General features: G+C 38.0%; 1 protein-coding gene across 2 annotated transcripts in view; it reads left to right on the forward strand.

Moving 5' to 3' along the window:
• Positions 1–27,989, forward strand: part of LOC113152665 (inactive N-acetylated-alpha-linked acidic dipeptidase-like protein 2) — a 385,573-nt gene that overhangs the window by 256,608 nt on the left and 100,976 nt on the right. For both annotated transcript variants that reach the window (XM_026346045.1, XM_026346046.1), the window contains 3 exons: positions 4,241–4,428; positions 5,157–5,285; positions 23,511–23,657. In XM_026346045.1, the coding sequence (XP_026201830.1) occupies positions 4,241–4,428; positions 5,157–5,285; positions 23,511–23,657 (464 nt within the window). The remainder of the gene's footprint in view (positions 1–4,240; positions 4,429–5,156; positions 5,286–23,510; positions 23,658–27,989) is intronic.

Raw genomic sequence — 27,989 nt, forward strand, 5'->3', positions numbered from 1 at the left:
AAACAATGTCTGTAGCCCCAGGCCTGCCTAGCCCCTTTCTCGTTGTCCGAATCATTTGTAATTTGTTTCAAGTCTTTGTCATTATAACCTCATGAAGATAGAAAAAAAAAAAACTTTTAATTATCATTCAAGAGAAGGTTGGGTTAGTAATTTGTTGAGTCTTTGTGTTCTTTCATTCTTCATTGGTCTCTTCCCCTGTCCCAGTCCTGTGTCAACTCAGGTCATTTCCAAACTCATTATGTCCTTTTAATTTTTAAATGGCAACCCAGCCCCTTCTGCTTAGCAGTTTCTCCCCTTATCCTTTTTTAAATTGTCATTCTGCAGTGGGTAACCTTTATGCTGTCCTTACTTCACCTCCACAGTCATCCTCTTTACTCGTTCTCCTTTCCACTTGTAGCCCTGCCATCGCAACTGTACCTGTCTTGCTCAATCACTGGTGGAAAATTACCTTGCTGATTTACAGTGTGATATTAGGCAGCCATAATGGCCCACTAAAGCAGATAATATGGGCCACAAATCTCTGGAAGGAGTGACATTTTAACTGGTTGTTGGCGTTTGATCATATGTCTGTTCTATGCTCATTTATCTTGACCCTAAACAGAATGAATATTCATGCACATTCACAATGGTTCAGAGACACACACCCCAAGATAATATAGAAAGAATTATATGTATACAATCACTCGTTATTTTTTATTGTTATTTTATTTATTTTTTGACTGACAGAATGAAAGCAGCCACGTATTAAGTATGTATGCACGTAGTTATGCAAATTATTTTAATACAGAAGGCATATTGAAGGTTCACTAACTGGAATGATGTTGCTATCTTTCTACTCTTTCATTGGTGGGCACATTGACTTTTCTTTCTCTGTATATTATTCCAGCGTCAAGATAGAGATATTACATTCAGCTGAAGATTTAAAGTTGCACAAACGTAAACAATGGAACAATTCCGACTGCATCCTTAACAGGCATTCAATAAACTGCATGAGTATCAAATCTGACATGAAGCTCCGGATAACAAAGAATGTAGTGAGGTAAAACATGCACTTCAAATCTGAATGCCAAGATCACTTAGCTTTACTTACAATACCACATTCCCAAAGTCGATAGCAATGTGAAGAGCTGATTTACACAGAGAAAAGCATTCTCTCATGTGCACCTGACTCGAACAGGATTGCTTTTTCTGTGCCATGCTTCGTGTGTAGTAATAAAGTGACAGTGACATTGGCAGAACACCATAAGAAACTGTGTCGACCACATTTAAAGGATAAGGCTAAAAAATGTTGATGGAGAACCTAAGACTCCACTAGGTCATGTCTACTACAACTTTGTATTGCATAATCTGTCCATGCAACAGCGGCATCTCTAATGAACATGAACACCACCTGGTGGCGTTCATGTTGTGGTAGACAGTGATCAGCATGGGGAAATTTTGATGATGCAATGATTGATGGGTATCAGAACATACAGCGCATCACTGCAATGTGCTGACAGAGCTGTGTAGCTGTAGTTCAGTCAGAGCGCCCATACTGACCCCTGTGTATTTTTATATTAGCACATATTTTACATTTAACACAATAACAACCATTAATGTACAGGATTATTGTGAAGGTAGTTTGCTTTACTACTGAGAGTTTAATAAAATTAAAATTACTGTCATGAGTTTACAATAAATAGAAAGCTAACATAGAAGCTGATTAGCTTACCTTAGCACATACACTGGTAATATGGGAAAGCAGATATCCTGGCTATGTCCAGAGGTTATGAAATTTGCCTACCAGCACATCAGGAATTCACTAATTAACATATCATACTTTGCTGTAACATGCTGGAATCTTGGCATTATGGTGACGTTGCCAATACAATAGCACCCCTAGAAAATGAAATCTATGGCTTGTACCAACAGAACAAAACACCAGCTGTGGCATACCTGTGGGGCTTTAATGATGAAACTAATTACTGCTTGAATAAAGAATAATACAAGAAGAAAAACCTGCATCAGCAAATACATTAAACCCCAGTTGGTGCTTTTGAACTATAGTACATAATCCTGCCCTAAGGAAAGTAAGAACACAGTTTTTCTTTCTATTAATAAGAGTTTCCCATTTATGCTTAATTTAACCTTCGGTGTGTTTATCTGTCCTTACAATACCCATGAAAGAAATTCATACAATTAAATAAAAGTAAAATGCACTTTTACATATGAAAAATGTTTTAAAGCAGTGTAAATGAAAGGTTATTTATGTGATTTTCACAGGAAGCTCCCTGCAGTGCAACAATACGTTATCAAATTCTAAGGCTAAGCTACCAGGCTTTTCTAAGCACCTCTTTTCTCAAACAAAGTCATCAGTGTTCCGCGTTGGAGTGATGAGCTTTGCTCTGTTCTTCTCTTTGCCTGTAGGAAGCTACTTTAAACATCCACATTCAACGCTGTGTCTTTGTAGAAAATGTAAGGCATACAAAGAAGCCTGGAGCATTCATGTTGGTGTGTTTCTGTACGTGTCAACCTGGGTGAATGCATTTCCATAGAAAACCACACTTGTACTCAAACATCATTTTGTGACACTTTTCTTATTTCTTATTTTAAGCATTTCTATCCATCTACTATCTCTGCTGATATCTCAGAGATGTCACTAGTTCAATGACATGCATACAGAAGCTTTAGAAGCGCGTATGTGAAGTTATGATTATACTTAATCTGAAAAGGAAGAATCTTTTCAAACAAGGTGATATTGATAGAAAATGTTTAGGTCTCATTGTATTGTAACACAAATTAATCCCTCAGTGATATCTCCTTAAGATCAAGTAAAAAAAGTGAAAACTTATTCAACAGAATTTTTGTATTTCAAAGAATGCGACACTGTGGACAGGTCCGATCTTCTCATACAACTGTGTTAGTTCTGTGAAGTTATCAGGTCAGTGCTGTAGGCTGACTCACTCTTATAGCTGTGGGTTATTTATTGCATTTATTCATGTGAGCTGAAGTTCACTTTGTTTAACCTCTCCATGTTTGGTTCTCAAATCTCCCCTTAATTGGAAAAAAGGCAAGGCATCTTTATTAATACAGAACATTTCAAACAGGAGCTACTCAAAGTTCTTTACAGAAGCATAGAAAAAACTTTAGATCATAAAAAGGAGTGAATAAAAACAAGAATAAAATCCATTAAGACAAATGAGATACAACTTTAATAAATAAAACTATGAAAAAATATTAAACTGTAGAAAAGAAACCCAGTTATAGTGCAGTTACAGTAGTTAGCAGTTATAAATAAATGGCCCCATAATCAAATGAGGAAATAAATGTTGAGCAGATAAATTAATTAATAATTAAATTAATAGAGTTGGAGCATATTTACTTTGACATAATCAGAAATCTGGTTCCATCTGTGTGCTACATAATAGCTGAAAACTGCTCTAAGATCTCAGAGCCCTGCTTGGTTTATAGTATTTGATGAGATCAGAGGCGCTTTTTGGTCCCATATCACTGGTTCATAAACCCTATATGACAGTAAGATTGTTTAACACAGTTACACAGATCACTGTGCCACTGATATTTACATTAGAGCAATTATTTTTGTTTGTTTTAAATAAAGAGCTGGAAAGGCTGAGTACCCTCACTTTTTACTTGACCCTTTCTTATTGAAATCTATTTAAAAAAAAAGAAAAAGTTATTATTGTTATCTGCCAAGGAGAAAAATACTGTGGTCATATATTTTGTTATAAAGACCCAAATCTGCCACCCTGAACTATAGGTGTCTGATTTGTTTTTTTGGGTTTAGAACCGCAATGGAGGTTTAGGGCACAGACCAATTAACTTTATTGTGGCTTTATTCGTAGTTTTAGTCTTTTATTGGGTTTGTTGATAGTGGTTGACACCAAAAATAAAATAATTGGCCTTATCCTTACAAGTTGCTGAGATTGCTCCTAAATGGTATGAGAGACACTCTAAACACAACTTTGCACCACATATGTCAGTGAAGATTTTCGGTCATCCAGGTGAGATTGTCCAGAATAATTAGGCCTGTAATTAGACCCTAAAAAAGGAGATCTAATCTAATAACAACTAAACAATACGTGGCCTCATCAAACACATTATTGTTACAACAGCAAATTATACATTTGTTAAAATGTGCATGTGGCATGTGTTTTCTCTGACACTACATATTAGCTTTCATAATACACAAATCAAACAAAACTAACCTCACTTTTTTATCTCTTTTAAAATTTCTTTTCAGATCGCTATGTGCTAGTTGGCAGTCGTCATGACAGCGACCATGGAGGCGGTGCTTCAGCCATCATGAATCAGCTCATTGCAGCTTTGACAGAGCAGACGAAACGAGGCTGGGTGCCAGACCGTACTACTGTGTTTTGCTCGTGGGGAGGCTCAGCCCTGGGAAACATTGGGTCCTATGAATGGGGAAAGGTCAGCAAGCACAAAAGCATCTGTTTCATATAATGTCAGCTTATGGGTCAGAGGCAGTGGCTACTGGAATGACTAAAATGGAAGAAGAAAATGATTGAAAGCACAATAAATGAAAATGGGCACTGGTAATATGTGTAAATATCATATCACAATGCAGTATTTTACAAACAATCACTATAAACACCGGGAAAGCTTTTCATCTATTCACACATAGTGCACTGTACCTTACTGTACTTTTAGGGAATGTTGGCAGTAAGGCATATTAGTTAACAGTCAAAATACAATAACTGTGAGACCCTTTTATATACTGTTACATGTAAATACTGGCTTGAGGAAATTTGAGTATTACTTGTACTCAACATCATTGTTCAAATGTAAGTTGAAATAGCCGTTATTAAGAAATTCAAAAGAAGAAAGAGAAAAGCCAATCAAAACAGCAGGAAGTAGGAGCAGTGCCACAATAGAAGATCAATCCTCCGCAAGGGCAATCAGACTATATTGTATTGATTGAGTAGGTCTCATTTATGATTGACTATTCCTAATTCTTATTCCTACCAAAACTCTTCAGTTTGACTGATTGACTATAGAACTAGAATAAAAAGCTCTGGCCCTATATAAGAATGTGTGAGAACTGGCGAGGAGGCCTCTTGTAGAAAATAATGATGTGAGTGTGATGACAATTATACAGTTATGCCTATGAATGTGTTTGTGGTGTCTTTTCCTTCCAGGATAACAGTGTCATCCTTCAGAGCAGTGCAGTGGCCTATGTCAGTCTCAACTCTCCAGTCAGAGGGACGGAAACTCTCAGAGCCACAGCTTCCCCGACTCTGCTGCAGCTCACCTCGGACATACAGAGGGTAACTTATATTTCTATTTGCTGCCTCTTCAGTTCTCTCACTGTTGTTGGACCTAAAATCGCTAATTCACTGTGAATCTCTTTTGATTTGAAATGTAAAGAAATATATAAAGTGGTCCTTAGGCAAAACCTCCTTACCCTTACCCTGTCTTTGTCTTACCTTATACCTCACTTGTAAGTCGCTTTGGATAAAAGCAGCTGCCGAATGACTAAACGTACACTAAGTGTCTGCTCCTATTGCTTTCACTATTGAGTAATGGCACAACAGGCATGGCAATGGCTGTGGATATCATAGCTATTCAACAATAGCTCTAATCTTGTTTATTTGTAATGCTACTAATACAACACACATCACCATGAAAAGCCACCGATATAGCTGCTATTAATGCTACTTACCCTAAATATCGCAATGGCTGGCATTTGCCAGTTTGTCAGATAAAGGATTATTTCCGCCTTTGTGAAAATACTGATACTACCATAGGTTTGCAGGGCTGGCTAGCAGTTACAGTTTAAATGCTGTCTTTAGTTGTAATGACATTCTCTGTACTCATACCACTCTAGTAAAGAGGCAGTACTCTACTTCTTGGTGGGGGGATATCATTTCTAAAGCACCATTACTATGACCACGTAGTTATTCCTTTGTTGACTATGGCTGTACACCTACATACATTTGTGTATTTTTCGTTGTCAAATCCAAAAAAATGTGAAATGTAGTGTTTGAGGCTCTTTTCAAGTCCCTGAAGGAGGCTCTTCAAATAAAACATACTCAATATAGTTTTATCACCTCCCAGTTCTATGAGAAGTGCTTCTGAACATGAGGTTGAACTGGTGACATCGATTACAGAAAATGTCTAAAGATTCTGTCCTCCAGGTCATGGTTATCCCAAAGGTGCTGTTCAGTGACAGCTGAACTTGCTTGATGTCCTTGAAGATATTTCACCTCTCATCTAAAAGGTCATACCTGACTAACTGACTTGGTGTAGCAGTCATGTAAATTCTGTTGAGTTGTTAAGCTGTTGGCACTAGGTGGTTTTTCTACCCAGCATTCATGCGTGTTGTTAGGTTCAAAAGAGTGAAAAAGAGAAATAACTGCATTATAAATATCTGATAAGTGGTGTTGTAGTCCTCCTCCTTTAATGTGAGCGAGTTGTTTCTGTTTGATATCTATCTCCTTTTCGCCTTGTTCAAACCACCTGTCTTCTCTACCCAGAATCTGGACAGTGCTACAGTATTTAGGTGGACACTGCTATCTTTGAAGCCTGTGGAGACAGTCATGTCCTTATTTTGCACAGAATAGACATTTTTAAATCAGGGTTTTGCGTGTTTAACTGGTGTCTTCCATTAGGTTTAAAGAGTGACTATACTTACATTTTCCAGTGTTTAATGCAAGTAATGATTTTACAGATCTTATAATAAATAACCTAGAAGCCACACATCACCATACTCACAATCTATTAATCACAGTTCCTAAGAATGAATTAATCTTGGACTGACTCCGGGAGTCACAAACAATCTGCACAATCAAAAAATGGGTGTGCTTCCTCTTGCTGTGCACATGCTTGATATTTGTGGGGATGAGAAGTTGCACGTGTATAGACACTCACTCCTATAACTCCAGCAATTCTAGGCAACCAGCAACTACAGCAAAGCTGCCTTTGGCCTCATTCAATGCATCCTAAATGCACAGAAACTTTATTTCTTCATTACATGGAGTTTATAGGACTTGGACAACACAAGTGGAATCCTTGCAGCAACAGCTACAGTATGCTGTAATGCAAGGAAATGCAGAGATGCAAGTTTTGGCAAGACAGGTACTCCATAGTTATTTCTTGTGCCTGGCTCCAATCAGCCCGTAGCTCAGCCAACAGATCTAAAACTGCACTGCTGAACAGACAATATGTTTGTATTTCTTTTTCCGTCACTCTTCTTAGTTTCGCTTTCCCGCTTGATAAGTCACATTGCATGTGATCAGTCTGTGTATTTGCATTTTCTCCTTCCTGTATTTTGTGCACTTAGGTAAAAATGTCCACATTACACTACACTAGTGCAACTCATTGCACATGAACAGTACAGTGTAGTGAGTAAACATAGATATATTTAGCTACTGTATGTTTGACCAAGAATATAATTAGATAATATGGAGGGGCAGAAGCATCTTTATGATCTCATATATTTGTAAAGAAGGGACATTAGAGTAAAAGAGTAATTAGGTACAGGGAAATACATTAAATATAGTCTTGTTTTAATATAGCCAACAAAATGTCATATTCCCACCTGTATTACTTATTTTCCTGCTGCCGTGTTGGAAGAGCTAACTAATTATCTTGAGATTAGTCTAATTGTGCTGCTCCCATATTTCCAGCACCCTGTTGACTTTCTCCGCCTATACCGATGCTTGTTTTACCTTCAGCCATACTCCTTATTATACTCCTCCTCACTCTTACACTATCTTTATGTTCTGTTTTTTTATATTCTTACTCTCCATACCAGTTTGACATAATAGTACAATAATGAGTGCAATATAATCACAAGAAAAGGGGAGAGTCCGACTTTTAAAGCGTGTCACCTATCCTGTGAATAGCACTCTCAGTATGATCTAAATAAAACTTCGGCACTCTCACTCCATCCCACACTTCACATTCACACACAATCTGCAGTGGCCATTCTACTGATTAAGTATAGAAGCTCTATGATTCAGCCTCCCTTAACTGTCTCTTTATTCCAACCTGGGGGTGTTTTGCAGATATGTTCAATCCTCGCAGTCATCTTCCTCCTAACTTTTATCATCTCTTTAAACTTTGAAAACTTTTGCCTTTTGAAAAAAAGAAAACACACACCTCATCATCGCTCTCTCTCATTTCCTTCCACCACCTCCACCTCTACCGCCTCCTCCTTCTTTTTTTACTTCCCCTTCTCCCTAAAGCACTACATCCCTCTCACTCTCAACATTGTTCTCCCTCTCTCTTTCTCTCACCTCTTAATCTCCTCTTTCATCAGCAGCAAGCACTGTACCTCCTCATTTTCCTCATTAAAATCTCCCTCTGACTTTCTCTCAGCATGCACCCGCTGTCTCTTCAGATTATCCCATGTAGTGTTTTTATTTGTGTCTTTAGGTTAACTGTCCGTCCTCAGAGAGAGGTTCATGTTTCTGTCAGGAGGTCACAAGTTATCAGAGTAGAGCAATTAAGAGGCATTGCACTGTACTGTCTATCATAAGGTAACTAATTAGGCAGAATGGCCACAATCTGCATGTGACATTCAGTTGTAATGAAGCTACCGACAGCCCCCGCCAAAGACGCAGAAAAAGAGGAATGGAAAAAAAAGACAGACAGAAAGCAGCTTCAACTTTTGAAGTCCCTTACTGAAATATCCTTCATCAAAACAGGAAGTACGTCAGACTCAGACTCATTTCTATCCAATCCATCATGTTAGCAGGCTTCATGTTAAGCTTTTCATGCCCACAGCAGCAGCTCTATTGCTGTCTCCTTTAAGAATCTGGTTTATTCAAACCTTACGCTCTAAAAAAGTCATTTTTATTAGACATAAATACCCACAGGACATTAGTGCAGTGAATAGCGCTCTAGGGAAGAGAACATTTACAGGAGCCTGTACACATTTGAGTCTGATTGGATTCCTCTTCATTGCTCGAGAACAATTTTCTTATTCGATTCAACACTTTCTTAGTTCACATCTTTCTACCTGGAGCATAATTGCCTGTGTATTGCTCCATGTGCCCACTTCCACTGAGACTGCATCCAACTTGTATTTAAATTTCACTGTGCTCTCTTTAAATACTGGCTTTGCTCCTGAAAAAGATGAGTTATTGACAAATTTAACTAAAGAGACCCACAAAGTCCTGGATTTGCAACTTTGCTCATTAAACCTGAGTGAAAGACATCAAATTACCCAGTAGAGCACCACCAACCCACTATTAATTATTTAATAAATACATTATTTTGAATATACTGTAGAAACTGATCCAAATAAGAAACCTAGACTATGAGACAGGTGTAAATTTTCAAATTCAGTTTAGTTTAGTTTTGCTTTCGGGGGGGAGATCTCAGGGCTGGTGTAGGTGCAACTGTAAATAAGCTGATCGTTTAACCTAAGAAACCAGGCAGGCAAAGCACACCAATGCCTAATCAAAGTCTAAGGCAAAGATTTGTACCAGGTCAGCAGTCAAAGACGAGCAGATCAGACTGCCCAGTGATCCAACTGGGGCAATTCACAGTCAAGCTGCACAAAACTAGCAGAATCTGTACACACTAATGACCAGTTCAACAAACAGTTACCCACAGGCAGAGTCTGGGGATACAACAGGCAGGATGGTAAGATGGAAAGTTACTTAGATAAATCTCTGAGGTGCTGTGGTTCACATGTTAATAATACCCTTTGGTGCCGGCTTCTGCTACATAAGTTTAAGGTGTATTGACATTTTATGATACACTAGAATTTTCTAACAGTTACAGCAAGGCAAGTTATCCCATAACCCAAATATAGGGGATTGATGGGAATGGATTAATATTTGATTAGAATGGTTGGAATTAAACATATTGTTTCAGAATGCATAAAATAACACACTTGTCATATGTTACACTGGACATAGACTTTATTATATACCAATGCATTCAAGTTCTTGAAAAAAACTTTTTGTAATTTGAGTTTGACAGCTTTTAGTTAATTCTTCAAAAGTGCCATCCTTCTTTGAGGGTGTGCCCCAGTCTGCCTAACCCATTCAAAAATGCCTTGAGATGCCCCTTATGATAGTCGCCAATAAGCTTGTTTACAGCAATGTAAGCTCAAAGACCACGGTCTACAATGACTGGGTTTACCATGAGAGGTATGGCAGGAGATTTGTGCCATTTACTACATGAATGCTGAGCAAAATAATAGCAAAAAACACAAAAACTGATAGTGGGGAATAAAAGTCATAAATACTAACAAGATCTGTTTAACCCCACTCATCCTTTACAATCACGCAGTGCCAAACTGAATTTAGAATCATTATAGCTTTTTTTAATGTTGAACAGATTAATTGATTAGACAATAAACTGAGAAATACTTGCCACTTTTTTGATTAAATGAAAAAATAATCAACAGTTGCACTAGTTGACACCTTTCAAAAGATGTGATTATGTTTGTATTTTTGCTATTGTATGTAGCCTTTGTGCAGAGAAATATAGTGATAATGGTAAAGTTAAGTAATAATGTTAACTTTTTTTTTTAACATCAATAGTCTGTCTCCATTTTCATATTTCTGTTTTGCACATGTTCCCATGTTCTGTAGCTACTTTAATATTGTGCACAGAACCTTCATGGTCCCCACCAGCTTTACAGGTCAAATGCGTTTTTACAGCACTGGGTAGCAGTACTGAACTAACCAAAGGATCCTGCAAGAATCCCTCTTCTGTGTTTACTTTTTGTTTACCCTCTCGTCTCGGCTCGTTCTACCTAATTGTCCATTCGTTGGCAGCTGCATCTCTGGCACGCTCTATCGCTCTATTCATCATCTCAAGATCTCTGAGCTACCCCAGGTACGCTCCCTTCTTCCTAATATTTAGAAACGAGCCTAAGCATGTCATTAATCATGTTTCCGCCACGGCTGTAATACTTCCTACTTATCTTATTTTGCTGGGACCTGTCTTCCAAATCGAGCCACTGCTGCATTGATAGTTTTTGGAATGGGTGCTTGGGAACCAATTATAAGACAACTACATACTCCTTTTGTGGAGGAGGGGGGCTGACACTGGGCTGGATGGACAGAAAGAAGGCTAAAGGAAGAGAGACAAGGAGACTTTGGTAGCTAGAAGAATGCAAAACAAATGGACAGCAGCCTGTGCTTTAATAGGGTATTGTTCCAGAGATGTATGTGTCTCCAGTCTCCACTCGGTGTGTGGGTGGCTTTTAGCAGATACCTCCATTTGAAAACAAATGGTCAGCAGCAGATAGAGCATTGTTAGACTGAAAAAATACCACCGTTCTACATCCTTCATCTGCCCTCTCCCCTGGAATTGGTCACAGACTTGTGTAGTTGTGTGTTTTATGCCCACAGGTATCTGTGTGGATACGCATGTTTGTGTATACACACTGAATTTAGTCAGTTAAAATTGATGTGATTTAGCCTCTCCATGTGAGTTACCTATGTTGTTTAAAGTACATGCTACATATTCCTTTAGTCTCCCTCCTATGTTGCTTATGTGGAGCATTATTAATAATGCATTTCAATGAAACCTTGTTATTTCTGCAGTAGTTTTCTAAATTGGTGAGGGATTTGCCCTGTCTTTTGGCAATTACACTATAATCTGACAAGAAAAAGTATGTGGAATTCTGTGGCTTTTTGCATTAATTTTGTCATAAAACATTATCTAGTCAAGAGTATTAACAAATATTATGTGCCTAAAATAATAACAAAAAATATAAAATCTGGAGTCAGGTGCTAACATACCTGGAGTCTTGTTAAAAAAAAATTGTAGGGGTGGACTAAAGCTACTTTGAGTGACAAAAACACTTTTTGAGTTTGCTCCACACAAGACAAATGTGCTTATGTGAGCCATGCTTCGCCAAAAGGAGCTTTCAGAAGATCTACGATCAAGAATTGTTGCTTCACTTGAAGCTGGAAAAAGTTACAAAGTGATGTAAAACACTGGAAATTCACCAGGCTAGATTTAGGCAAACAATCTACAAATTGTGGCTACTCTACCAAGAACTGTGCCGCCATTCACAACGAACCATTATCAGTTAGGTAAAGAAACAACCCCGAATGACAGCCAAAGATTTGAAGGCATCTTTGGAACTGATTAACATCTGTGTTCATGAGTCTACAGTAGGTAAAACATTGAACAAGCTGGGTGTCTATGGCAGGACACCATGAAGGAAGTTGCTGCTTACTAAAAAAAACATTGCTGCACACCTGAAGTTTGCCAAAGAGCAAACTGACACTCCACAGTCGTATTGGCAAAATGCTTTCTGGACTGATGAAACTAAGATTGAACTGCTCGGAAAGAACACACAGCTACATTTCGCATAAAAAGGTCACTGTATATCATCATGAAAACATCATCCCAATTGTAAAGTATGGGGGAAGAAACATCATGATTTGGGCCTGCTTCGATGCATCAGGGCCTGGCCAGCTTGCAGGGATGAATTCCCAAGTGTATCAAAAAATTATTCAGGATAATGTGAGAATGTCTGTAAGTCAGCTGAAACTCTCTAGAAATTGGGTGATGCTAATGTCCCAAAACACCAAAGCAAGTCCACAACAGAATGGCTTCAAAAAAACAAGTCCCAAGTCAGAGCCCAGACCTTAACCCAATAGAGATGCTCTGGAATGACAGTGTTAAATGAACAGTTCTGCCTGGAAGAATGGGATGTCATTTTTCCTGAAAGACATGTAGGTATAATCCTAAACTACAGGAAGTCCCTGGTTGAGTTCATTTCAGTTACTAATTCCAAGGGTTCACATACTTTTACTACTATCACTATGAGATTTTTAATTTCAACTTTTTCTTGCCACTGTAAAATGCCACATAAAATGTGAAGGGTTGACGCAAGCATTGGTGGGTTAAAAATAAGTGAGTGGACTGTGGACTGGAACACATACTCTGTAGGTATGTGCTTTTGAATTAAATAAATACTGAGTTGTGAAAGACCTCACCCATTCATGGCCTTAACTTTGTCCCTGTGAATCAAGAGCTGAATCTAAGGACTTTGTTAATATTACAGCGTCCTTAAATCCTGTCCTACAGCTTTATGCTGCAGAAAATATTCACTCTGTCTGGATTTGTTGCTGTTGCTCTCTGTCTTTCATTCTCCCTTACACCCACCCGTCTTTACCATATTGACATAAATAGAGTCCGGCAGGCTTATGGTATTTTGATGCAGAATCCTTTCAGGTATAAACGGGCACACTTGTAATCCTCTCAAGTGAGTCAAGGCTGATTAAAGCAGCAGTGCAGTGTTTTTTTTTCCAAAGTCTGGTTCAAAACAAAGCCCTTTTGTGTCATCAGCAGTGTAGAGTGCAAAGTTCTCTTGACACAGTCAGTAACATACAGTATGTGCTGCACTGGCTGGATTATTTAAATGTTTATTTCTGCAGAATTAGCAGGCTTTCAGATGTACACTATAAGTCTGATGTTGTCTAGTGACAAAGTTCATTTTTTTTTACAATGTGATGTGAAAAACATCATTTGAACTTTGTATGATTTATTTTTATTATGACACTGATTAAACATTTTACATGTACAAACCGTACAGAGGAACATTCTTCCAAAACAATAACATGTATAATTTCAATACTAAACCCATCCACAATGAATTACAAACAACAAATGTCTTTGCATCTTTTCAAATCTGTTGTATTTCAAGTATAATTGGTCGTCACTGGGACATAAAACCAGTGGAAAAGAAGCTGAATGATAAATCATCAGAATGAGTCTCTGGCTTTATGGTTGCATAGCCATCCAAGATAGTTCGACAGCACACTTGGCATAATGTTTGCAATAGTACGCCGTGGGCAATATGTTTGAATTACCCCAGTTCTCTTATTGTCAGGAAAGGCATTGTGTGTCGGCAGCGTGCCCCATGAATCTGCATAATCACGAGGAGAAGCTGCTTGGCCTCGGAAGGTATTTATGTGAGTGTCAGTGTTGCCCTTCCTTCACTATTTCATATCACAGCAGCAGAACATAAGTAGGGAAACATATGAAAGTGTGTGTGAGGCGAAGAGCACTGTCATTACTTGTGGTTGTGACATTTGTCAGTTTGATTCATTAATCCAACAACCTGATCTTCAGGGGCCACAATAGGCTTAGTTTGCAAGAAACAGAAGGTGCAGTCACTTCAGCAGAGCTTTTTCGAAATTAATTTCTACTTAACAGATGGCACCTAAATGAATTAAAGACCAATTACAGATTCATTTGTGTATAACCGTGGCCCTAGAATATACTTTACCCCTCTTGGCCATGATTAATCAATGTCTATTCTGTGAGTACACTGTTTCTCTGTGGGCAATTTTCTGTAAGGTTGACTTTTAACCCACTCAGCAATTGCTAGGAGACAAAAGAGCAGAGTGTTTCTTTAGTGTGAGTGGGAAAAGAAGGCATTCTGCGGCTAACACGTGCATTTGTACAGTATTACATAAAATGCTGCAGTGAGTAGGGGCCAGTTCATTCTTTCTGCATCTCCAATATTGTATTCAAGACAGATACAGCGTATGGACAAGTCATTGACATTTTGTTCATTCAAATATTACAATAAAGGTTGTTTTCCTATCCATGTATGAATCCTCAATTCTCAACAAATTGCCCAACCCACAGTAAATGCCCATTACAGTCATTGTGTCCCTATCCTGTCATACTATCATAATTACAGCTATCATAATTACATGTCTAGAATGATTGTTCCATTATGACACAACTGCCTATCCCGGTCTTTGGTTCCTCCTGGACTTTCTCTGTATATACCTGCATCACCAATGTTCTCTTTTGGTCATGCTATAAGTACTATAGCCACAAGATGTGTCTAACTTCAATGTATTGCGGTTGTTTGCAATAGTTGCGCTTGGTACAAACATCATGGTGGATAAAATGTTTTGCCCAGAAAGCAGTACCTCCTCATTTTATTCTCATAATGTATAGATTAGGATGAGCATCTTAGTTTATCTTTTGCTAACCTCTGTCCCAGTTTGTTAGCCACAACACGTATGAGTAGTTACTGAATATTTAATGTTTAAAGGCCATAACAAATGATTTTCCACTTCACGTTTGACTTTACTGCCTCTACTGCCTGTGCAGCTTGCATGACTTGGCCCAACATGTTGGCTATATATCCTGTCTGTTGTCTACTTGTCTCTATAGACTATATATATAACATATATAACATAACAGAACATTAAAAGGTTTCTTCAGTGTACACTGTATAATAAATGCATTATAAAATGCAGCATTTGTTGAAACCTATCAGTATCAGTGATATTGGTGCATGACTTATCGTGAGTATTTTATAGTACTTTGGGCTTCGGCCAGTGACACCAAGAGATTTTCTGATTATCTTATCATTTTCGATCACCTGCACGTCTCTACATCAGAAGCACACTGTAGCTCTGTCCCCGCATGCTCCTGCTTTCTTGTGATGCTAATGTGTTGGTATTTGCATTTTTCAGATAATATGGACTGACAGCAATTCCACATTTGTTTGATCAACAAAGACAAACACTTGGATACTTGCGGCAACAGTACTGGCTTATGTGCAGCAGCTCTCTCTACATTTGCAATAATCTGCATAGCTCCTGCCACGGCACAATTTGTTTTTGTGGTCCTTACACACTATAATAGAACAGGACTCGCTAATGAATAAAAATAGTTGTCACTGAACTAAAGCCTTGACGAATGAAATTTTTTTTTACCTATGTCTTCATTGAAACTGATGCTGTGCAAGATATTGGGAGTTGTTTTTGCAGTGATTAATAGTGGTTATTTGTCCTTAACAACACAGGAACAAATCCTAAATCAATTCCATATTTGACATGAGCACCTTTAAAACAGAACCTGTTATTGGTACACTTGATGGTTCAGGATGGGCACTAATCATTTATTGTAGCATTTAATATATTGTTCATTTAAGTTAAGAATAAAGTATGCATGATCAATGAGTGAATTTTAAAATTGCAGCTATTTTTAACTGCTTTATGAATCCCCATGTGGGGAAACTCTGCACAGCTGCACATAACTGATGGTGCTACTTTGGGGTTTCAGTTTCTTGTTAAAGGACACTGAAGGACAACATATGCACAAGTGAAACCGGAAGTCACAGCTAAACAGCTAAATCTAAACTATAAACACAGTTTTTATTTAAAACATTTGGAAAGTTATAGATCCAGGAAAGTTTAGATGGCACTTCAGTTGGCTTTACTTTTTTTTTTTTCAAAAGTGGTAGCTGCCCCAACATGTTATTGTCCTTACACTGTGTTATTCTATTACAACCTTGGTCTTTCCCTGTACACTTAAAGTTATTGTGTTGGATGATCCACTCTTCCTGTGTCTGTGTATTTCTCTCACAGCCTCCCACCTTCTAATGTCCCAGTCAGTCATTTCTGGATGGCTGGGGCAAAGCTTTTCAGTTGAACAGCTGTGAATGGCTTTTCCAAAGACCATGATCCGGAACGGAATTATTATTATTATTAGCATCACTACACACATAATGCAAAGTTGTTTTTGTCATTTGGCACTTTGTTGTCGCTGCTCATTGCATTCTGATTACAGTACATTGCTGTTCTCCGCCACTCGTCTTATTTGATTTGTCACAATGCTGATGAACCCTGAGTGTCCACAATGTTAGGGCTATGTATTCTTACTGGCAAATGAGAGGAAGGATGCAATTTCACTGTAATCATGAACATTAGTTCACAAGGAAGATTACAGTTTAACAAAAGTGTGTGTGTGGGGAGAGTTTAAAGATAAAAAAAAAAAAAAAACGTATACACCAGTCAAAAAAAAAAAACAAAGTCACCACCTGGATTTATCCAAGCAACTAGGTAAGAGCCTCCCATTGGATAAGTACTGCATAGATTATTATTTTTTAGCTGCCAACAACTTATTTAACCCTCACTGATGAAGTGAGTAGCTTCTCATTTGTTAAACAACCATGTCTGAAGACACATCTTGTGGTTATGGAAAAGATGTTAATCTGTTTCAGAAGGGTCATATTATTGGCATGAATTAAGCAAATAAAACGCCTGAGGAGATTGATGAAACTACTAAGACTGGGTTAAGAACCGTCCAAAGCATAATTAAAAACTGGAAGAATAGTGGGGAACCATCATCTTCGAGGAAGAAATGTGGTCAGAAAAAAATCTGGAATGAATGTGATTGGTGATCACTTCGTAAAAAAACTACAGTAGAACTCAAGGCTGTGTTTAATAGTGAAAGTAAGAGCATTTCCACGTGCACAATACGAAGGGAACTCAAGGGATTGGGACTACACAGCTGAGTAACCTTAAGAAACACTTGTCAGTGAGGTAATCTGAAATAAAAGGCTTCAGTTTGCTAGGACGCATAAAGATTGGACTCTGGAGTAATGGAAGAAGAACCTTAACCCCACTGAGAATCTTTGGAATGAGCTGGAGAAGACTTTCCGCAGTGGTCGATGTATTTACAATTAGCAGTGCCATCTTGGCCTGTGGTTACGCATGATTTTGTTTTTATATTTTGCTTTTATTCTAAAATTAAAAAACATATATAATTAACCTCAGCATAACACCTCTTTCAAAAAAAAAAAAATTGGTTCAGTATACTCACTCGAGAGGATTATCCTGTTTCAAGCTTTTATGCCTAAATCCAGCAAGCTGTTTTGTGTAGCACATATGATATTGTAGATTGAGTGGTATTGAGTGGTAAGCTGAGATCTCAAATGATTCCACTCCCTCCTTATCATAGCAGACAAAGAAATTAAATATTGATTCCTGGTGTGGCACCAAAGGCTCAAATTACCCATTCTCTCTGATCTTTCTCCTTCTCGCTCCTTCTCTCTCTGTTAACTCGCTCATTTCGCCCCGTCCTCTCTTTTTTTCATTTACTTTTTATATCATTCCCTCTCTAAAGTGTCCTCCTCTCATTTTGACTCCCTGTGTTTTTCCCTGTTCCTCCTCCATTGACCAACAATATCTTTTAATGTACTGTATTTGGTTGTAAGATTGAAAAGTATATGGTCAGACTTTAAATCCTGTCTCTATATAGCTTTGTGCTTTTAGTTTAGTTTTTTTATTGCTGGAATTCAATGACTGCTCAAGCCTTTAAAGTGTTGAGTAAATGCCGTAACCTGAGGTCATTTGAAATGTTCTAGTCTTAGTTTGATGAAGTTAAGGGTGAGCAGTTAAGCTGTATTTTCATTATGCACTACAATGTTTTTCTGTTGCCAATAAAAGGTAGTAGCCAAAGTCAAGAGCATTTATTTTATGTAGGTTGTATGCTTTGTAGGAAACTACAGCTGAACATCACAAAGTGCTTTCAGTTATTATGATAATTATAAACAATTTATGAGCAAACCTCTTAAATGCAGTGGTGAGTCTTCATTATACTGTGGCAATGAATGTTATTTGTTATTTAGTTTGTAATGTTTTGTAGTTTCAGAGTTCAAGTATCTCGACAGATTGGTGCAGCAGTAATGTAGGCATTTACAAACTGTTGTCCTCCTCCTGGGCACCTCCCAGTGGAGGTTTACAAGGCATGTTCAACTGCTAGGAGACCATATGTCAGACCCTGAATGTGCTGAAGAGATAATGTACCCCTTCTAGGCTGGAAACGTGGGATCCCACAAAAGGAGCTGGAAAATGTGGACAGGGAGAGGGATGGCTGGACTACCTTGCTAAATCTGCTCCCACTCTGACACCAGATAGGTGGCTGACGGCTGGACAGAGGGATGTTTTAGTTTCAAATATCTATTTATCCATCTATCCATTTTTCTCCACTTTACCTTTTTAGCACATAGTGGTAACTGCAGTGTGAAGAAATTCAAAAGTAACTTTCTCCTAAATTCAACGGTTTGAATAGTGGAACTGCATATGAGCTGCTGAAGTACTCTTTGCAGCACTACAAGAGCAGTCACCTACTGCTCCACCAACTTGGGGTTCAGTATCTTCGACAGTTGGACCTGCACAACGACATGTGGAGCTGGGAATCAAACCACCAATTCTATGACTGATAGGTGACTGCTCTGCCTCCTAAGCCACAGTAAAGGTAGCAAATGAGAAACTAAAGAGTGAAAAACAACTGAAAGAAAGAGACAGAGGGACAGCAATAATGCAAACATCACTGTTGCATGTTAGCTCAACAATGGGACTCCACCTTTGGTGAAACACAGAGCAGTCCCCAAAATACCCTTTGAGATCAGGTTTGGCACAGGAAATCATCAGCCCCAACATACTTTCTGAAAAAATCTACTTTTTGGGGGGCCATTTAATAAAAATAGAATAAAAACACTTAACAGGCTGTCATAATTTATGTATCAGAGAGCTACAGTGGTACTTGACTAATTAAGGAAAGACTTTTTGAAGGCATTACCTGCAAAGAAGCTTTCAGCAACACATGAATATGATGATTTAGTTTGAGCTGCCCAATGATTAAACAACCCCAACACATTGGACACGATGTGTCCAAAGGACTATTATTGTTTGATATGAACTCATTAGTTCATATCAAATGATCAAATGTCCAAATACTTAGTGTTTATGTAAATGGACATCTTAGTATTAACATTAAGCAACTTGCTAGAAACCAGTAACTGTACAGTTCAAAGGTAAAGTTCAGTTTAACACTTCTCAAATCCAGTTTTATTTTCTCTTAACTACATGATGACATCTGTCATCTGTAGCTAGAGAAGGACACATGGCGAAATAGTGTGAGCTGAACCAGGTTATCTACATTCACTCCCAACAGTCATTGCTACTGCAGTAGTGTGCCCTTTATGAAACAAGGCATCCCCCTGTGTCTTGAAGTGTCAGGCCAGTTAAGAAAAACGCTAAATGAAGCGTAAACTGAAGCAAAAACTACACTGTCGCTCAGATGTCAAGACCTTATGTGCCGTCGCCTGATCCTAACCTGATGGTTTGGTAAAAAATAAATGAGGAGATGTACTGTTAAAGACCTACATGTAACATTTACGTTTGGATTCATCTTAACCATGAACCTTCTCTATCCTTAACCTTAAGCATAACATCATCAAATGCTATGCAAATTTGTAAATATCAACATTCTTTTTATCCTGAAAGTGTTGCTCAAATTAACTTTTGCACATATGAAGGAACTCTTTATGTCCCCGATTATTAGCAAACAATAGTACACACAGTAGTTTAAGCTTACTTAAGGTCATGACAGAATGTTAGCAAGCATGTAAATCATCTTATTTGCCTTCAAAATATATCAGATTCTAGATATAGCTAGAGGCAAACAGCGATGTGAGATGTTTCCTTCTTTACAAACTAAATATTCCTTGGATTGATGCAGTTTGTGACACAGAAAAGTGCACATATTGATGTCTTCATGAGGTCTTTGGTGAGTCTCTTGCATTTGAAACGTTTCTCACAATGACATCACTCAGGTACAGTTCTTGTCTCCATTATGCAAACCCTTCATCATGTCTAATATAACGCTGAACTGAGGTGTTTAGGAGACATGCAAAGTAAATGACTAAACCACATCCACTGGTGTTGATTTAGCTGGTTATATCTACAATTCATTGCTCTTTTCACTACCTAATCCTCATGACTGAGAGCCACTGCTAAACTGAATGCTTGGCCTTTAGGTTGAGCCCTTTCACCACAACACAACACTGGATACATTGCTAGGAGAAAAAAAAGCTGTTAGAATCAACATGGTCCACATTCATGCTACAAAGAGCATGCTCCACCATCATACCAAATTGGCCTCATTTAATGTCCTCATTTCTAGTGACGAGCACTGTCCTAAGCGCTGACCCTGGGAGAAAGCACTGTAAATTATTTTTACTTGCTCACTCATGGATACTGTATAACATGAAGAGAAAGTGCTTGTATAATGGCACACTTGCTTGCAAATTGGAATGCTCAGTGGTGGCGGTGCCTTTTCTAATCACAGGCATTCACGCAAATCCGGTTCAAATGAAGTTCATCCAATATCTTGTTTCAGCAGCAGTGTTCCAGTAGAACGCACAACCAGCCAATACAGAAGTGAGGACATGCAGTTGTGGCTTGTATTCAGGCTGTTGACACAGAGTGACTGAGCCTGTACAGGAGACGGGTACAATGAACGCAACAGCTGCACAGTGTAATACAATTTAATGTGAAATCCAATTCTTCAGCACCACAAGCAGATGTTTTAAAAATTCTCATTAACACCTTACACGACACACACACACACACACACACACACACATACAACCCATCACTTGCTCTCTCAACTATACACTGAACAGAAGCTTGGAACGGTTGTAGTTATTGCAGGTCAGCTGAATTGGACTTTGCTTTCACTGTGTCCACTCCTTGGATGTAGGATGCAATAAACGTAGACTGTGTGTGTTTCTCTTTTGGTCCTGGGCAACACAGATCGAAATTTGCTAGAGCTGACTTGGTCTGAGGAGTCAACACACATATTACTATAAATTTTAATTATTATCAGAGAAAACGCATTTTTTGTTTTTAATGCTGAGTTTAGTCTTCTGCAACAGTTCCCTTAAAAACTCTAGATTATGCTATATTTGACTGTATGCAATTATATAATGGAAGATTGTCTCTTGTGTGTGCAGTCACCAGTGTTTATTGTGTAGGAGGAGGAGTAGTGGGAGAAATGGAAATACCACTAAATGACTGTGTGCATTTACTTACATAGAAGTACAAAAGTATTGATTTAGGAACAGATATATATATATATATAACTGTTCCTAAATTAATACTTTTGTATATATTGCACATACCCCATAAGTAGATTACTGTTTACTTATCTACTTATCTATTACTTTACTTATCTATACTATAGGACACACTATAGCTAGAGTATTTGTAGTACCAAACTGTACTGCAGTGTGTACCAGGACATGGACTGGATATTCCCAGTCTGTACAGCATATCTCTAGTGTGATTACAAAATTCCGATGTGAACATAAATATTGTTATTAGAGTAAAGATATGTGTAAAATTTCATACGTTGTTCGTTGAAGACAAGTATGTCCAACAATACTGCGGTAAGTGTGTCCTCTATGTGCAAGTTCTACATCAACAATCTAAATCAGGTTTTAAATTGTGCGCACGAACAAGCATTAATTCTCACCCTGTTAACTCCCACAATTAGCCAGGAGTGGGTAATGAAAGGCCCTTCGTGAATATTGATATGCAGCTAATTTTTTTTTTTTCTTTTTTGTCCTTCTAGTCATTTTGTGGAAGTAAATGCAAGAATAAAAAGACAAACTGGAGTTTGAAGGTACTGTTTACTGGACTTCAATCAGAGTAGCAAAGTGTCACAACAGCAGTTAATTGTTCAAAGAGCAACAGGCTTTTGAAAATATAAAAATAGTAAGTTTGACAACCGTGTCAGTGACAGTGCTGTCAAAGTGACATGATTGGACACCAGAGCTCTCTCCCCTTGACAGACCTTGATAAAAGGAAACTCTAATTAAAGGCAATATGACAGAAGAGCGTGGCAACATCAGGTGGACGCAGCGGATGTGGACCGTTGAGATAAGCCTCCATTTGATTGACTGTTGCTTTCTGTTTGCTTCTACTACCCCTTTTGCTCTCAACGATTTCTCTAAAGCACTCTTGTTGTTTCTTCAATTAGGAATAACACCAGAAAGCAGTCGACCAAGGTGACAAACGATGTGCTAGTCATGAATAATGTGACTAAAGCTTGAAATGTGCAATTAGCCATGTGACGATTTTGATTACCATCAGCATTCAAATTATTTTACTCTTTAACTACTTTTTTAAGTGTCTGAAATTAATCATTTTACCCAGACTGGTGCTAAATGACTGTGTCTGGATCTCCAAAACATCAGTTCTTTTGATTCTCGGTATGAACGGTCAGTATATGTCAAAAGTGGGTAGGAAACAACTGGTACTGTTGAACTAGCAAAAGGGTTGTGGGAGCTCAAGAAATATTCATGCATGTGAGCCTGTCTATTCTGTCACAGAAGGGCTACCATACCACACACAATCCATTCATTCATTCATTTATTCATTCATTCATTTATCCATCCATCATCCAAACTGCTTGTCCTGTCAGGGGTCAAGGAAGTGATCTATCTAGTCTATCCCAGCTGTCATTGGACGAGAGGCAGGGTACACCCTTCACAGGTCACCTGTCTATCACAGGGCCGACATACAGACAGACAAACATTCACACATTCATCACTATTGGCAATTTAGAGTCTCACACACACCATAGTGGTTTGAATATTGTGGGCGTATTTTTTATTGTTGTTGCAGTGTAGTATCCACTAGAGTGACTACAGGATTATTAAGCTTTTACATGGCTTTGTTTTAGCATTCACAGTCCTTATTTAAAGCTGTGCTCTAGTTTAGTTTTGAAGAAGTTCACTTTTTCTATATTAAACCACTTGAAACAATGTGTTTATTTACACTGATCATTTCATTCATTAACACAGCAGAGAATGTTATCCTTCGGTTAAACCCCAGCCCCTCTTTTTATTCTCTTTACTTCTTTGACTTTCTCTTATTCCATTGTTTTTTTTTTTTCTCCATCAGAGACAGTTGCTGAGTTGCATTCGCGGTGGGAATTGCCCTGGACCCAACGTAAGTTCGCTGCAGTTGCCTGGAGATGTGAGTTTCTTCGCCAACCAACTCGCTGTTCCCACAATGGAGTTTGCTTTTGAGCAGACAAAAGCAGAAGAGGTATGTTTATAACAAAACACCAGACCTTTTTAACCTCCAGTACTGCATTTTGCTAACTAATAATACAGCTTTTTTTATTTTATTTTATGCTGATAACTGCAGAGCAGAGAAGCTACAATAATTTAAGACACTACCTGTTGTCTCAAATGAATTCTGGATAACAATCGAAGAATTAGGTACCAACATTGTCCATTCTCACCTACTGGATATACTCCTTTTGGGTTTAGGTGAGAGGTCATGTCTAGACAGAGCATCAGGAGCCACAGAATTGGGAAAGAATTAAGCTGAGGAAATGTTTTGCTTATTGCTGCACTGCATTACTACGGCCACTACATTACTTGTTTATCCACCAGTCAGTAGCCTGCGTGTATTACATATTGACAAAACATATAATTTTAAAAGAAAAAGACACTCACACAATGTCTCTGCAGCCATTTTTCCACTTGTTAGGAAACAACCAAACTGCAACATCTATAAGACTAGTTGTATTATTTGAAGATAATAAAATATCCCAACATCATTTACACACTCAACTTGACAAGCTGCAATATAGATTACATCTTAAATAAGCAACAAATACACATCACACACATTGCAAATTATGCACACCCCCATTTACTTCTATTAAAAATGCAGTATTGATGTTTATTGCACTGCCTTGGGGTGGAAACACAGAGATTTAGCGCTAGCTAAATCAGCCCACTCAAATTTGGAACTTCTGGGTAGTATGGAAACTTGGAGCTTAATTAGTGTGAGAGATCTTGATGGTGTTTATCTGCCCTCAAGGCATTTTCACAACCTGAAAATAATAGGTAGTGGGGGGTGAATTCCACAGCACTGGCTTTATTTAGGAGGGGAGAGAACAGCCAAAGTGAACTAAAAATAGTCTGATTCATACATATTCTTGGTTCTGTTAGGGGAAAGTTCTGTATGAATAAATTAGTAATACTTTAGTAGAATTTAGACTGAACTGCAATGGTAAAAATCAGCAGGTGATGCCATTTCCAGCTGGATTTTATATCTTCACTGAGGCTGTATGAAAGCTGAAAAGAGCAGAAGTAAATTAATGTATGTTATATGTCCGAATAATTGGTTCTTGAAATATATTTTGATTCTTATATTCTGTATTTTTTTCAAATAAGTAAAATGAAGCTTACAGAAAAGAAAAAAAAAAACACATAGTGTACATTAAGTGTGTTATTCATGAAGCTTTCTGTACTGATATTCAGCAATGAAAATAAAAGACCTGAAAAACTTCTATGTGAAAGACTTATTGTTGCCGAGGTTATATAGTAAAGACAAAATGACAAAATAACTCCTGATGTCATTTACCAATTTGCCAGTGTCTGTGTATTCATAAAATATTGCACTTGCAGCAATGATTCTGCTGTCCCTTATGGATATGGTTGGATTAAGTTTAAATCTTGGTAATTTTTTATTGCCTTTATTTTTCAAGGATAATCTACAAAAACAATGTTATTTTATACATGTATATATGTCAATTAAATTATATTCGATTAAATTTTATTTGTATAGAGCCAAATCACAAAAATGTCTTCTGAAGGCATTTTACAGTGTAAGGTTTAAGACCCAGTAACCCTGCTTGAGGAGCACTGGGCAACAGTGGAGACAAAAAACTCCCTTCAAAGGAAGAACCCTCCAACAGAGCTAGACTCGGGGTTGGCGGCCATCTGCCTCGGCTAGTTGGGGTGAGTGGAAAGAGGAGAGAGAAACGAACAGCAGGCAACAAAAAACAACAATAACAACAAGCAGGAAAAACACTGTGCAGGTCAGTAGGACCAGCAACTGCACGCTCCAGCTCCAGGGCTGAAGATACCTGCAGAAAAGGTAGATGAGCTGCTTTGTACCAGATTTAGCTGCTTTCTATTTCTACCACAGCAGGTTGATATAAATGTGCAGCTGAAAATATCAAGGTAATCTGCTCTGTTACCGACCACATACTTTGTGTCTGGGTAGTGCAGTAGGAGTACTATAAGCATCCAAAGACTAATTTACATCATGTTATTGCCAAAATTAACCCATACTTCTGAAATACCCAAAACATTCTGCTGCATAGTTTAATTTTCATTAGATGTTTGCGAGGCCTTAGGTCTAAAAATGATTTAATTTGGTTTATTTTTTATAACCTTCTTGTCAATAAATATCTCTTTGTGGAATCCATGTTCACCCCTGTCTGAGCTCCATCTCCTGGTGGAATCCTGTCTACTAAAAATTACATTCCTATGCAAATTATGTAAAAACATGGATTTTTAGGGAGAATAACGCACTGAATGAATTATGTTCTTATGCAATGTTTTTGATGAATGAGTAACATTATAAGAACTATAAATATATTAAACATTAGTTAAGAACAAGTAAATAATTAATCCATTATTTACAAAGCATTGCTTCTACATTAATAGGCATCAACAACCAGTGCTTAAATAACATTATTAATAAGATCATTTGGAAAGTCTAAGTAAATGATTAATAAACTATTTAAATACATTTATACATTTAATTAGGTATTGTTGTGTGTTAATAAATGCTTTATAAATATGTATTCTTACTATAATACATGATTAATTCAGCTAGTTAAAAGCCATTTATTACTTGTTAGTTAACTTGATGACAATAAAAGCACTTTTGTTAAGGTTAGAGAAACAGTTGGCTTTGTTTTAATGTTAATACACTGAATTCTTCTCTAATAGGCCAGACAACAATCTTTCCCTAACCTTGATCAAGTTCTATTAATGTCTGAAGATGAGACAGTAAGGACCAAATTGTGTCATTGGAATGTTTTGCACTCTCAAGACAGATTTCTACTCTGAGTTGCTTGTAAATAAATTCAAGCATCTGATTGAATACAAATATAAAAACAGGGTATATCTTAGATTGTATACTCAGCTCTGGGGAGCAAGGTCAAAACATGCATGAAGCAAGTGGGCTTTAAGAGCAGTAACTAATATTTGACCTGGATTGGTGCCCTGCATGAAATATCACAATGATGGAACCTGACTTCTAATGGGCTCTCTTGACCCTTCTTATTGATACTGTAGCTGCATGTTATTAACATGCATGTAAAGCTAGTGGTGTATATTCATGCTTAAGCAGCGGTGCTATTTTTACGTTCTGACAGCCCTTTTGGGTGAAATTTTGTTTCTACAGTGGTTGTCAGGATGTAGCAAGCATCATACATTACTGATCATTTAGGCAGGAGGAGAGTTTTTGTGCAATGCAGTGTGTGGGCTGGGAAGTTCTGAAATGCAAATGACTTAGCACCTGGAAACATAATCATTAATAAAACTGCTTTTGTCAGTTTGTATTGTTCTGGACAAATTGAGCTCAAAATGCCAACAGTACTGTCAGTTTGTGAAATGTTTAGCCCGAGTTACACATTATTTTTAACAGTTGTATGTGTCATATTTTTATACGCTCTGTCAAGTGTTATCTCTCACACTCTCACACACAAATCCATCTTTTCATGATGGAGTTTCACTTGCTTTTTTTTTTTATTTTATTTTTATGTTGGTGGTTTTAATTAGGACTGCACAATGGTGGAATGGGGAGTACTGCATGTTTGTACAGTATGTTCTCCCTGTGCTTGCTTGGGTTTTCTTTGGTTTCTTCCCGAAGTCCAAACACTTACAATCAGTTTACTGATTTTGACTCTAATTTACCTGAATATGAGTGTGAATGGTCTGTCTTTCTATGTCCCCATATGTCAGTGCTCAAACCTGTGAAGTGCACACCTTGGACAGCCCTTTAATGGGAGAAACCCTTGAGATGATGCATAAATGGGTGGATAGTTTTAATTACTTATAAGATCTCTGGACCTGGGCCTCCAGACCAGCACTAGGACCTTAAACTGAATGGGAGTTGAAACAGGAAGCCAGTTTACTGAACTGAAAAGAAGAGGGGTATGGGAGAATGTAGTGTAGCTGAACACCGGGGTTTATCGTTCTGGACTAGCTGCAGAGGTCTGGTGGTAAGCAAGGAAGCTCCGCCAAGGAGGGTGAGGCAGCATTCCAGCCGGGAAATGACTAATGTCTGGATGAGCATCTGGGCCACCTCCCAAGCGAGGAAAGGTGTAGGATAGTGCTGCTGTGTGGTATGGTGACATTTATTGTCCAGGGCAGCATGTTTGTTTCAAAAAATAAAAAATTCTGTTTGACTAGTTTAACCCTAACCCTAACCCTAAAACTAAGAGGCAGTAAGATTAGAAAAGACAGGAAAGCATACAGAACTCAACTGCAGGTATGGCTCCAACCACATGATCATTTTTTTGAGCACTGTCTTTGCTGCTATGTCCCTGCGTTGTTCAGTTTTCCA

Source organism: Anabas testudineus, chromosome 4, assembly GCF_900324465.2.
Source record: "Anabas testudineus chromosome 4, fAnaTes1.2, whole genome shotgun sequence".
NCBI lineage: Eukaryota > Metazoa > Chordata > Actinopteri > Anabantiformes > Anabantidae > Anabas > Anabas testudineus.